This window comes from Lepisosteus oculatus, chromosome 16, assembly GCF_040954835.1.
Source record: "Lepisosteus oculatus isolate fLepOcu1 chromosome 16, fLepOcu1.hap2, whole genome shotgun sequence".
Lineage (NCBI taxonomy): Eukaryota > Metazoa > Chordata > Actinopteri > Semionotiformes > Lepisosteidae > Lepisosteus > Lepisosteus oculatus.
This window is the reverse complement of record NC_090711.1, coordinates 3,113,042-3,126,081: the sequence shown is the minus strand read 5'-3', so window position 1 is coordinate 3,126,081 and position 13,040 is coordinate 3,113,042. Positions and strand designations below refer to the sequence as shown.

General features: G+C 53.8%; 1 protein-coding gene across 1 annotated transcript; it reads left to right on the top strand.

Annotated features, from left to right (window-relative positions):
* Positions 1 to 459: 459 nt before the first annotated feature.
* On the top strand, positions 460 to 11,625 carry npepl1 (aminopeptidase like 1). The gene is made up of 12 exons (XM_006639642.3): positions 460 to 821; positions 2,467 to 2,652; positions 3,101 to 3,271; positions 3,851 to 3,940; positions 4,282 to 4,363; positions 5,255 to 5,397; positions 6,837 to 6,914; positions 7,259 to 7,359; positions 8,065 to 8,188; positions 8,857 to 9,033; positions 9,413 to 9,523; positions 10,297 to 11,625. The coding sequence occupies exons 1-12, from the start codon at positions 672 to 674 to the stop codon at positions 10,453 to 10,455; spliced, it is 1,572 nt and encodes a 523-aa protein (XP_006639705.1). The 5' UTR covers positions 460 to 671; the 3' UTR covers positions 10,456 to 11,625.
* Positions 11,626 to 13,040: the final 1,415 nt, after the last annotated feature.

Genomic DNA, 13,040 nt, shown 5'->3' with positions numbered 1-13,040 from the left:
GACCTCCGATTAACCGGTCAAGAGTTTCAACACGAGAAGTAAAAAAAGCTCTGTGCATAAATAACAGGTTTGCTTTAAGGTAATGCAGGAATCACAAAGTGTTGCCAGACTTCCTCTCCTTCCGGCAGACGTGCAAAGACGACTTCCTCTGTCAAACCTCGGCTGAAGCCAAGCGCCGCTCTCTCGGTGAAGGAGAAAAGCGGCCAGCCCTTAAGAACTAATGTCTGCTCGCATTCCTTAAGATCAGTGAGCCCACTGCCCCTACTGACATGACTCTCATAGCCGTTTTCCTTAATTATCTGGAGAGAATCCTGCTGCGGGGGCATTTTATATTTTCAGGATCTCTAAACCCAGATTGCTCGAGCGGTGTGTTACAACTCATTCTATCCTTATCGCTGTCCTGTGTGCCTCCCGTCCGCCCTTCTGTCTGTTGTCGGAATTATGCCTGGGAGGGCCTGCGGCTCCTGTTCCAGGCGAGCGCCTGACACCCTCCCACCTCCCCAACATGGCCGCCGGCCGGATGTCGGGTGGAAGGCCCCTATCGCGCCTCTAGGAGCGGCGGCAGGCGGCTCGCGCTCGCGAGAGAGGGGCACCCTGGGACGGGGGAAGAGACCCGAGCGGAGGTCACGACGCAGCGCCCTCCTGCCTCCTCCTCCCGTCTCGGCGCAAAGATGGCGAACGTCGTGCTGGAGTTCAAGGCGGCAGCGGGCGACTCGGAGCCCCAGAGCCGCCCGGTGTTGGTCGTGGGCCGGCTGGCCAACCTGCAGCAGGTGACCTGGGCTGAGGTGAAGGGGAAGCTGCAGCCCACCGTCTCCAAAGAGGTAAAGGCCTTTATAATGAGCGCTGTGCGAACGGATTGCAAGTGGGTCATTAAACCGCTGCGAAACAATTCGAGCTTTCTCTCCTCACTTTCACTGCAGTATCAAAGTGCAACAGCGGCGATAAATAAGGAAATAAGTCAGAACCGCCGGTCCAAAATGCCCTGGACCCGATGTGCTAGATGTTATTGTCGGAGAGACTGGCGAATGGAGATGAGACTTGTATTTTAACACACGACTGAGATTTTAGTTGTTTTTTTTTTCTTTCATTTTGCACAGGCGTGTACTAGTCAAGTTGGCAATAAAATTACAAATCAGAATCCGCCCACCTACACCTTGTAGTTGAACTGTCGTGGGTTTTTTTTTTCCAGTACTGTATTTTTTTTAAAAACGCTTTGCATTTCGTTAATAACATCAGATGGCTAACCGTGACTGTAGTTTTTAACATATACAAACGCACAATTATCCTTTTCGCCTTTTAAAATTGAACTCGGGAGAATTTGTGTCTGCTGTCAGATTTTAAAGTCTAGTGGCTCATTTAGTCTGCCGCGTATTTAAACTTCAGGTGGAGCAAATTTGCATGGACAGATATGTACCGTAATATAAATGAAATTACTGTAGCATCACACGTGCAGTTCGTCTAAGGTGCTACTGTCTGAATTAATTCAGTTAAGATCAGAAATGGTGTGCTGGTTTTGGTTGAAACTAACCGCTTCATTCACAGATATGTTTTTCTGTTTTGGTTTAATCTCTGCGCTGTGTATCACAGGAAATGTTGGTAGAATCATTGCCGATCCCCCCACGTCTTAAGTTAGCAGCAAAATGACCAACTGCAGCCCTAGAAGAGGAACGGTGACTCAGATTCCGTTTTAAAAAACTTTATTCAGATTTATTTTGTGTCGCAAATAGAGACCCACAATCCAATGGGAGAGAACTGGGCAAAGTGTTAAAAACGCTACCTCTCACCTCTAGATTTTTTTCCAGTCCGCCTGTGAAGGGCTGAATCGGTCTAATTGAATTACCTGACAGGGCCTGCTCTCCTCATTATGTCCTGGTTAACAGATCCCTGCTGATCGCCTGGAAGAGGGTGGAGGTAGTGGCTTCTGTGCATTTGGGGGGAAATGTCTCTCTTTCCGCACGCTCTGCTGGGACGAGGGTTAGCGAGGAAGGCTCGCTGTACCCAGGTCACGCGTCTGAGATCAAGGTGCAGTGATAAGCGCTCCTCCAGAGTCCCACCTCCTTGACGCACACACAGCTCAGCAGAGCAACCCATCCAGCCGTTCCTGCAAAGAAACCTGGGTGTCCGCTCCAACACCACCGACTGGGTAGCTTGTTCCCTGCTCCCGCAACCCTTGAGTAAAGATGGGCCTTGTGTTCTCAGCTTTTCAAAACACTTCCTCGTCGTTGCTGGCCTTGGTCTTGCGCTGCTCGCTCCGAAGATGTCTGCCGGGTGGATTTTTGTCAGTGCCTTGGGATATTTCGAATCCTTGTATCAGGTTCCCCCTCGCGGTCTTCTCTGTTCGGGCCAGCGGGGTCTTGGTTTTGCAGTTTTGGGCTGTTTTAACAGCGCTCAAGGCCGTGATGCTGTGATGTTTTTTTTCCCCCCATCCGCCTTCCACCCCCACCCTCCACCCCGGACCCCGTGCAGACCTGGCAGTCGGCTCTCAGCGCCTTGAACCCCAACCCCACGGACAGCTGCCCGCTGTACCTGAGCTACGCCAGCGTGGCGGCCCTGCCCTCCCGAGTCAGCCGGCACAACAGCCCCTCTGCCGCCCACTTCCTCACCCGCCTGGTGCGCAGCTGCCTGCCGGGGGGCGCCAGTCGCTGCATCGTGGTGAGTTCTCCCCCTCCCCCTCTCCCTCTCCCTCTGTCTGCGTCTCTCCCGCGGTGACCCCCCTCGGTTCGCGCCTCGGGAGGGGAGGTCTCGCTCATCCGGGCGGCATTTACTCTCCGAACCGAGGGTCACGGGGATCGGGAGGCCCTGAAAGGTCCGCCGAGGTCAGAAGCCGCTCAGCTCCTGCCAGTTCCTTGGGATCCTCCAAGAAGCGGACGGATAGATCCGTGGACCGGTTTTGAGGGGTCAGCCGGGTGAGCGCGGTGGGCTCCAGAATGGCCTCCCCTTCGTTTGTGACCTTTCTTCTAGTTCGGTCTTCCCTCTGTCTGCATCTCTTGTTGGCCGGCGCTCTTTGCTTGTTTGCCCTCCGTCTCTGCCCGTTCCTCTCGCTCCGCGCTGGGGTCTGACGAGGCCGCCGCCGGCCGCCGTGCCCCGTCTCCCCCCGCAGGTGGTGTGCGAGCGCTCGGAGGTGTTCGCCTCGGCCTGCGCCGTCGCCCGCGCCTTCCCTCTCTTCTCGCGCCGCTCCAGCGCCTCCCGCAGGGCGGACAAGCGGCTGGTGGTCGTGGAGTTCGTGACGGTGGGCGAGGACAACGGGCCGCTGGATCTGGGCACCCTGGAGGTGAGCTGCCCGTGGAATGAACCGTCCTTCTGCCTGCTGGACAGAGGGGTGCCCCCTGTCACCGACCCTTGTGTGCCTGAGCGTTCAGTGACTTACTTGCGGCCTTAGCTGAGATCATTATTCGTGCATTAGACCTCTGCTTGTACTTGTTTGGAAGGTCCTTTCTTCCCCGATTTGAATGCAGGTCCCCATAGAAGAGTTACAGTCGTCTGCTCCTCTGTTGATCCGGAACGTGATATTGGCTCCAAGTCAAGCGTTTTCCTTTCTCTGTGGGGTTATGGATAATTACTAAGAATGAATTACTTACACTTACATAGCGCTTTTCTGGACACCACTCAGAGCGCTTTACGGGTAATGAGAAATCCCACTGCCACCACCAGTGTGCAGCCCCACCTGGATGATGCGCCAGTCCGCTCCCCACGCACCAGCTCTCGGTGGGGAGGAGAGCAGAGGGATGGAGCCAGTTCAGGGAACCAGGGTTGTTTTTAACGTCGCTGCATGTTTCCCCGCACTGCTGTGTCGCGTGACTGTTAACGGCGGTGCGCTGACCGCTGCCCCGTGCTCCCTCCCCCTCTCCAGTGCCTGTCCAGCACGGCGGACGGCGTGCGGCTGGCCGCGCGCATCGTGGACACGCCCTGCAACGAGATGAACACGGATCACTTCCTGGAGGTAAGAGCAGGGCCTGCTCACACGTGGGAGCCTGCTAGGTGTGTGAGCTGCTCTAGAGTCCCCAGCCTACCGTAGTCATCATAGACAGATGTGCAGTTAAATTACTCAATATACTGTTGTCCTATATACTTACCCCCTTATCACATACCCCTCTGCTTAGCGCTCGTAATAGCTGTCCATAGCATGCTGTTATTTGGCAGAGGAACTATATATGTGGTACTGACTGCCTGTAACTTGTAGATGCTGAAAATGGATAAATTTGCTGGGGCACCCATTTTGTTTTCCTTTATAGCTGTATCAGTATCTCCTTTTCTCGTTTTCCTTTTTACCCCACACTGCAGGAGATCAAGGCAGTCGGTAATGAGCTGCGGATCGTTCCTGTGATCATCCGCGGAGAGGAGCTCAGAGAGAAGGGATTCGGAGGTAAAGAAGGGAATGCCCTCCCCCCTTTTATGGGGGCGTGAGCTCAAGACCCCGGTCGCTGTTCTCCTTGGTAGGCTTTGTGTTCACCGCAGAAATGCAGATCCACCTGGATTTAGGCACAAGCCACTTCCTCTTTGCCGGGCGCTTGTCAGATGGGCAAGAACACAGACAGGAAGTTTCACAACCGCAGCGGCTGTCAGCTGTGGTGCTCTTACCCTGCACTGTGCATTTGATGGGCGCTTTAGTGGTGCAAAAGTGTTTCCTGATGGTTTGTGCACAGGTAGTTACAGATAGTGGACAAAAGACTAGGTAAATAAGGGACACCAGTGGCTTTTACACAGGTGTGGCTTAGGCCTTATTAGGAAAATAACATCCTAGCTTGCTAAGTGTCTTGCATGAGATTGCTGGACTGTCCTGGTTGCCTGTAATTATAGCCTGGCATGGCTGCTGTTGGGGCAGGAGCTTAAGTGACCAAGACAGCTCAGCATGCTCATGTTTCATGAGCAGCCGTGTCCAAGGTGATGTCAGCACAGAACCCTGAGGGCAAGACATCAGCGGCAAAGGGCAACTGTGGGCAGCTCAGCTGTGCTCTGGTCGGCAGTGGGTGCCACCGCCATCAGATTCCCTTCCTCTAAGGAGCCGTTTTTCATAGTACTGGAACATGAGCCTTTTATTAATCATGCAGGTATTTCCCATGATAATTATACTTTTACCCTTAAATTGACAGGAAATACAGAGTCTGTGATTTACATTTCACAGGGCCCTACTTGAGGATAGGAGCCTGCAGTTTATACTGTATGTATACCAAAATGCACTGTGCCGCTATGCGTTGAGCGTGCGGTCATGTGGTCGACAGCGCGCGAGTCCGTGTTTCTTTTCTTTGATTTACAGGGATCTACGGCGTGGGGAAGGCGGCTGAGTACCCCCCTGCCCTGGCAGTTCTCTCTCACACTCCAGAGGGCGCCACACAGACCATCGCCTGGGTGGGGAAGGGGATCGTCTATGACACGGGCGGCCTCAGCATCAAGGGAAAGGTGGGAGGAATGCGGTGGTCTGTGTTCTGGGGGGTGGAACTGGAATAGGGTCTGGGGGTGGGGGGCGGGGCAGGAGGAGGGGGTTCTGGGGGCGGGAGGAGGGGAAGAGAATGGATGGGGGTGGGGCTGGTGGAGGGGAAGAGAATGGCAGAGGGGCTGGGGGGCGGGGCTGGAGGAGGGAAGAAGCTGATAGAGTGTATGGGGGCGGGGCTGGAGGAGGGAAGAAGTTGATGGAGTGTGTGGGGGTGGGGCTGGGGGCGGGGCTGGAGGAGGGTCTGGGGGTGGGGTAGGAGGAGGGGAATAGACTGGAAGACGGTCTGGGGGCGGGGCAGGAGGAGGGGGTTCTGGGGGCTGGAGGAGGGGAAGAGAATGGATGGGGGGCGGGGCTGGAGGAGGGGAAGAGAATGGATGGGGGGCGGGGCTGGTGGAGGGAAGAAGTTGGAGTGTGTGGGGGTGGGGCAGGAGGAGGGGCTGGGGGCGGGGCAGGAGGAGGGGAAGAGACTGGCAGATGGTCTGGGGGCGGGGCGGGAGGAGGGGAAGAGAATGGATGGGGGCGGGGCTGGAGGAGGGGAAGAGAATGGGTGGGGGGCGGGGCTGGAGGAGGGGAAGAGAATGGATGGGGGGCGGGGCTGGTGGAGGGGAAGAGAATGGATGGGGGGCGGGGCTGGAGGAGGGAAGAAGTTGGAGTGTGTGGGGGCGGGGCTGGGGGCGGGGCAGGAGGAGGGGCTGGGGGCGGGGCAGGAGGAGGGGAAGAGAATGGATGGGGGCGGGGCTGGTGGAGGGGAAGAGAATGGATGGGGGGCGGGGCGGGAGGAGGGGAAGAGAATGGATGGGGGCCGGGGCTGGTGGAGGGGAAGAGAATGGATGGGGGGCGGGGCTGGAGGAGGGAAGAAGTTGGAGTGTGTGGGGGCGGGGCAGGAGGAGGGGAAGAGAATGGATGGGGGCGGGGCTGGTGGAGGGGAAGAGAATGGATGGGGGGCGGGGCTGGTGGAGGGGAAGAGAATGGATGGGGGGCGGGGCTGGAGGAGGGAAGAAGTTGGAGTGTGTGGGGGCGGGGCTGGGGGCGGGGCAGGAGGAGGGGCTGTGGGCGGGGCAGGAGGAGGGGAAGAGAATGGATGGGGGCGGGGCTGGTGGAGGGGAAGAGAATGGATGGGGGGCGGGGCGGGAGGAGGGGAAGAGAATGGATGGGGGGCGGGGCTGGTGGAGGGGAAGAGAATGGATGGTGGGCGGGGCTGGTGGAGGGGAAGAGAATGGATGGGGGGGCGGGGCTGGTGGAGGGGAAGAGACTGGCAGATGGTCTGGGGGCGGGGCGGGAGGAGGGGAAGAGAATGGATGGGGGGCGGGGCTGGTGGAGGGGAAGAGAATGGATGGGGGGGCGGGGCTGGTGGAGGGGAAGAGACTGGCAGAATCCCTGGCTGATCCTGTTCTTTGCCTTCCAGACCACCATGCCGGGGATGAAGAGGGACTGTGGGGGTGCTGCTGCTGTTCTGGGAGCCTTCAGAGCAGCTGTGAAACAGGTGGGTCCTACTGTTTGTCATGCATTTGTGTAGTTTATTCAGGTTTATGTCACAGGGCTTTTTTGGCTGGGGGGGGCGCTGCACACATTCCTTAACAAAAGACGGACACTTCAGTTCTATTGGCCTCCAACCTTGGTCCCACTTAACTGACAGAACCCTCACCAGTAATGTCAGTCTGTTCCCCTGATGGTGCTCGTGCCGTTCACGTGGTGTTGGGTGTGTTTGTGTTCCTCTGGGATTTCAAGTTCGGGTTACCTACCTGGCCTTGATCGACTTGACAAACGGATCAGTTTGATGGCTCGCCCCTTTGGCTTGACGGCTGATGTCTGTCCGCCCCCCCACAGGGCTTCAAGGACAACCTGCACGCAGTGTTCTGCCTGGCGGAGAACTCGGTGGGCCCGAACGCCACGCGACCCGATGACATCCACACCCTCTACTCCGGAAAGTAAGGGCACTCTTCCTACCCCCTCGCTCTGCTCCGCAGCCGTGCCAGCTCTTACCAGCTGCAGGCTGTTGTGCACATTGCCCTGCTGCAGAGCCATAAAAACACACGCATGTCAAGTTGTTTAGACTCTGCTCCTCAGTCTGTGCGTCTCCTCTGTCTGGCGAAGTGTTGGAAACACACAGAACAGAAGAAAAAGATCCCGCTGCTCATAAATACGGAGATGGCTCAAACTGCAGGGCAGCGAGGGCTTAGTGAGTTTTCTTGCTGTTGTCCGTCGCGCTCCTGTGATAAGAGGACAGCGCTAGTCCTGTAGCCCTGGGAGATGCCAGTTTGGAGCCAGGCTGTGCTATCGGCCCACTGCGCTCCACGGTTTTGCAAGGGATAACAGGTGGGAGAAGGGGGTTGTTGGGCTCCTGGCTGGCTGGCTGTCTGTGCGTGACTTTTAACCTGCGGTGAGCCATCTCGCGAGGACATCGGCAGGCGAGAGAAGGCCGATCAGCCTGTGCGAGCCCACTCGTACGCCGTAGCTGAAGCCGCTGATGCCAGGGCAGAGTCGCAGGTCTCGTGACGCCAGGCAGGCGGGGGCCGTCGGCAGCGCCGCGATAAATGGCCGAGCTGGCGGGCGGCTGTGATCGGCCGAGCGAGCAGCGACACCCGGTGGCCGGCGTGTGCGGTGACCGTCCGCTGTCGGCTTGTGCCCCCCAGGACGGTGGAGATCAACAACACGGACGCGGAGGGCCGGCTGGTGCTGTCGGACGGCGTTGCCTACGCCAGCAGGGACCTGGCGGCGGACATCATCCTGGACATGGCCACGCTCACGGGGGCGCAGGTGGGGCCCCTAAAGCGTCCGGTTTCCCTGTCTCCCTGGTAACGCCATCACAGTGTAGGCGCGGCTCAGCGAAGGTTCGAAACCAGCTTTGTGGCAAAAAAAGACCCAAGAAAACACACCACGCAGCGCATCGTCCTGTAAACTGTCAAGGGTTTTTATAGTCTGAGTGCAGTCACTAGTTTCTGCTGTTGCCTTGAATGGGTGTTTAGAAGTGATCATTGCATGTGCATTAGAAAGAAAAACATTTCTCCACCTTTGTTTTTCCCTTCTGTAGTGGTCCCGTTGGATGGGCATTTCAGGCAACACACCTTGAATGAGAGTAGTTTTGAATCTGGGAAATTGGTGCAGAGTTGCAATCCATTGCAAATGTCATTTGACCTTTTTTTCGGGGCTGAGAGCGAACGTACAGACGGGACCCGAGTAGAGAACAACCTGAATGAATGAATGAATGTGATTCGGAGCACAGGCCAGGAGACACAGGGCTCCTCCTGGACCAGGGTTGGCCATCGCTGTTTTCTTACTTGGCATTGAACACCGTCTGCTCGGGACTGCGAGTTATGGCCCCGTGCTGTCCGTCTAACGGTGGAGGGGGCGCCTGGGGCTGGGGTTGCCGAAAACTGGGTGCGTGCCGCTCTGTGCTGACCTGCCTGTGCGCTGTGCCGGCCCAGGGGATCTCCACGGGCAAGTACCACGCGGCGGTGATGACGAACAGCGAGGAGTGGGAGGCGGCGTGCGTGCGGGCCGGCCGCAGCAGTGGGGACCTGGCCCATCCGCTGGTCTACTGCCCCGAGCTGCACTTCAGCGAGTTCACCTCCGCCGTGGCCGACATGAAGAACTCCGTCGCGGTGAGAGCGCGGGGCGGGGGTCCCACGCCCCAAAATAAAAAACGGGGTGTTAATATTCCAGTATGTGCCAGAACAACCCAAGTCCTCCTGAGCATCCCTGGGTTTTCCCACTTTAAAAGCCTGGCTTCTCTTTGGCAATGCACAACATTCAATTTTATATTCATTCATTAAAATGTGAGTTTCTTGCATGCATATTAGTTTTACTTGCATAAAGTTGAACTGTTGCAAATCTTCTAACTGCTAGGTTTGTTAGCTGGCTTTTTCACCGCAGCTCCTTACAGCAAACGGGGGCTTTGTGGATCCGTTGTGAGTTCATCCTTCCTTGAAAGGGCTTTGACCTCTAAGTGACTGGGGTTTTTCTGTGCTGGTTTTTCCTCAGGACCGCGAGAACGCGCAGAGCTCCTGCGCGGGCCTGTTTATCGGCTCGCACCTGGGCTTCGACTGGCCCGGGGTCTGGGTCCATGTGGACATTGCGTCCCCAGTGCATGCGGTGAGTGTGAGTGTGAATACAAGTGCACTGCTTTGTCACGGGTGTACTGGGCGACTCGCTGTTGTTCGATCCTCAGCAGGGCTGAGATACTGGAATGAATCTGAATTTGGACCAGTCTGGTGATGGATTCAGTTCAGCAATTAAGAGTCCAGGCAGGGGGAAAAAAAGACAAGTACTGTGTCGCTTGTAAAAGCTAGATGTCATCCTGGGATAATCCGGTTTGTATTCACGAATGATGCTCTGTTGACTCCTGTCCTCAAGGTGGCGCACTCAGCAAGTTTTAAACTCCAGCTGTTGGAGCTGTTTGCTGGGGCTCAGCTCAGACTCCACTGCAGCAGGATCAGCAGGTTTCACAACAGCGTCACACATGCCAGTGTTATTTAAAACAGCGTTGATTCAGAAGCAAAAAGCTGGCGATGTATCGTTTTTATAGGGCATCCTCAACACTTCAAGGGTATTGATCAGTTACATTAGTTAACTTTAATGAATAAAACTTGAGTGCTGTAGTGCATCTAGATTTACTTGAATCACCTAGATAGCGCGTGATTATTGATCTGGAACACCTAGAGTCGATCGCAAGCATGCTGTTTCAGCTCGTGTTTCGTGAGTCACTAGTGTTTCCCTCCTTCGGAGGCCCTAGGCACCGTGCCTGCTGGGCCTCGTGCGAAATCCGTAGTCCATGTCTGCTGCGCTCTGTCCGTTGCCGTAAGTCTGTGTCGCAGCAGGGCAGAGTGTCGGAAGTCTCTGACGCCCGGTTTCTCTCTGGCCCGCAGGGAGAGCGTGCCACCGGGTTCGGCGTCGCCCTGCTTCTGGCCCTGTTTGGGCAGGCCTCCGAAGACCCCCTGCTCAACCTGGTGTCCCCCCTGGGCGGCCAGGACAGGGGCCGGCCTGAGCAGATGGAGCGCGACTGCAAGAGGAGGAGGCTGGTTTAACCGCACCCCAGCAGCAGCAGGCAGAGCCCCGCTCCCCCCCCCGAGCACACTGCGGGAGCCCCACCCTACTAACTTGCACTGATCGGTCTCTTCGCAGAACCTTCGCACATCCAGACTGAAATCTACAGACACCTAAATAATCCTGTCGCTTTTGATTCTTCTTTCGTTTTCCAAGCCAGGGATGGGCAGCTTCAGTCCTTGAGATCTTGGGACTCAGGAGAAGCAGAGACTCCTGTGGGTTTTAGGTCTTAACCAGTTGCAGAACCTTGAAGACCCGGGGTTGCCCATCCATGATGTCCTGTGGGCAATATTTGTTTATTTGTCGAATGTGAAGTTTCACTGGGTGTGGTCCACAAAGGGAGGAATGTGATTATCCCTTGTGTCTAGGACACACTGTAAATGTATATTGGGCCAGTCTCTTGCAAGCTGCTGCACTGCTTTAAAAAGATATTCAATAACCACCAGTAAATGTGCAGTATAGCCAAAATATAGCAGGTCTCCAACTTTTGTCCTGGAGAAATCCATTTCTTCAGCTCTTTGTAGGTGTCTTCAGGTTGCTGACTAAAGGTCACTTCAAACCTGAGCAATTAAGCCAATGAAATAAGTGGTTCAGTTGAGAATTTGAGAATTACATCTTCATTGAAAACCATGACGGTTTTAAATTTCCAGGACTAGGGATTTGCAAAACATCTTGCTATAAGTAAGTCCAATTTTAAAACATCGAATCGCAAACAAATTGATAAGTGGTTTGGGTTTGTTTTGTATTTCCTGTGGTCTAAGGATCTGTGCTGGTGGAAGTCTGTAGTGACTTAGTAAGAACCACAGACTGCTTCCTTTCCTGCAATGAGCAGCAATTTCCCACTAGTGCTGAGGGCTTAGGAAAAGGACCCTGTCGGTCAACGTAACATCTGTTGCAAAATGCTTCTTTTGTATTAAATTTGTTCAGACCAGACGTACTGTCATGCTTCACTTACCCAAAGAGCATCTCTTTGAAACACTGATGCCAAATCCAATCATTAAAGAAAAGTAAATGGAAAAATAGAGCTGTATCCTCTTTTTTTTGTTTCTGATGCACAAGATACAGAAGAAAGGTTCATGTTGCATATGACATACTCTGTGATCACTGCAAAGTAGGACTTTGGTAATAAAATTTGTAAAATTTGGAAATCATATGGTCTGTTATGGTTTTTTTTTGTACTCGCAATGTAAGGCAAACAAATGAAATTTGCATTTAGATCTTTTGGGATCTTTTAATCCCAAAAGATCCCATTTTACATGTAGGAGGAAACCCACTTCATCTACCCTTAAAGTGCAGCCCGGTATTTTATGTCTGTGCACAAAAGGGGGCTTTATTCTGCTTTCTCGGTACAAGTTTAAATATTTCGTCTACATGTAACTTTGTTTTTAAAATTGTATTTACATTGCTGTGTTCTCGGCTGAGAATTGTTCATATCCCTCAGTCTGTGATGAGAAAGAAAGCCCTTAAAAACGAAGGGGACAGATTCGAAATTTAAAATTGATCTTGTTTTTGAAAATTGTGTCTGAAAAACATTAAACAGAAACGACGCAAAAGCATTGATGTTTTAGCAGCAGAAACCTTTATTGAGGGGAATTGTCAGCAAAAATAATGTGAATATACCTTTTATTTCCCCATCAATAATACCCGTGTCAATAATTAATCACCCATGTTGTTTAGAAGCAATTTTTAAGTAAAAAAACAAACTTCCATGGTAAAAGGAATTTCAACAAAAAATAACTTGCATTCAGTCTTTACCCCTTGCTTTCAACTGCATGTGTGTAATTATTCAAACCCTTCTTTTTCTCACACTGGCTTGGACTTTTGGGGAAGAGATTTGCTGTAGGGGCATGTTTCTGTTTTGAGGGCTTAGAAAAAAGCTAAGCCAGTATTAGAAATCAATGTTGGGGTTCGGTATTGTCATATTACCTGACCAGGCATCTCCCAGTACTCTTGGACCTTTGATACACCTTTTAAAACTGCACCAAAAGGTTGTAACTGTAATCTTGCAGTTGTCGGTCGAACCCCAATATCTCGGTAGGAGTGGTGTTGAGGCCCCCAGTGACTCAGCTTTTACACAATGACTCGGCGGCTTTTGCAATACCGCTGCAAAAACCGCCCTGGTAAAGACGTCTCTCCTGTTTGGCGGCCCTGAATGTAGTCACACTGATGTGTTTCCGTAAGTGACTCCGGCGGTCCTGGTCACTAATTGGAGTTTAGGGCAAAGGCTCCGGGTGATTCTCTGTCCCATAACGGAGCTACAGACGTTCATCCATTTTCTCGCCCCGTTCTTCCCCATCAAGGCGCGGGCGAGCCGGAGTCTATCCCGGCAAGCAGCGGGTGCAAAGCAGGCTACACCTTGGACGGGACGCCAGTCTATCTTAGGGCACACACAGACACAACCAGGGCCAATTTCCCCAGAAGCCAGTTAACCTTCCCAGTATGTTTTTAGACGGGGGGTGGTGTTGAATTTTTACAGACGCTGGACTTTATCGCGTTTATCGTGTTGCGTGACCGGTATCGCCCTGTTGCACAACCCCTTCATTCTCTCTTTCTGGTTTTCCGAAAC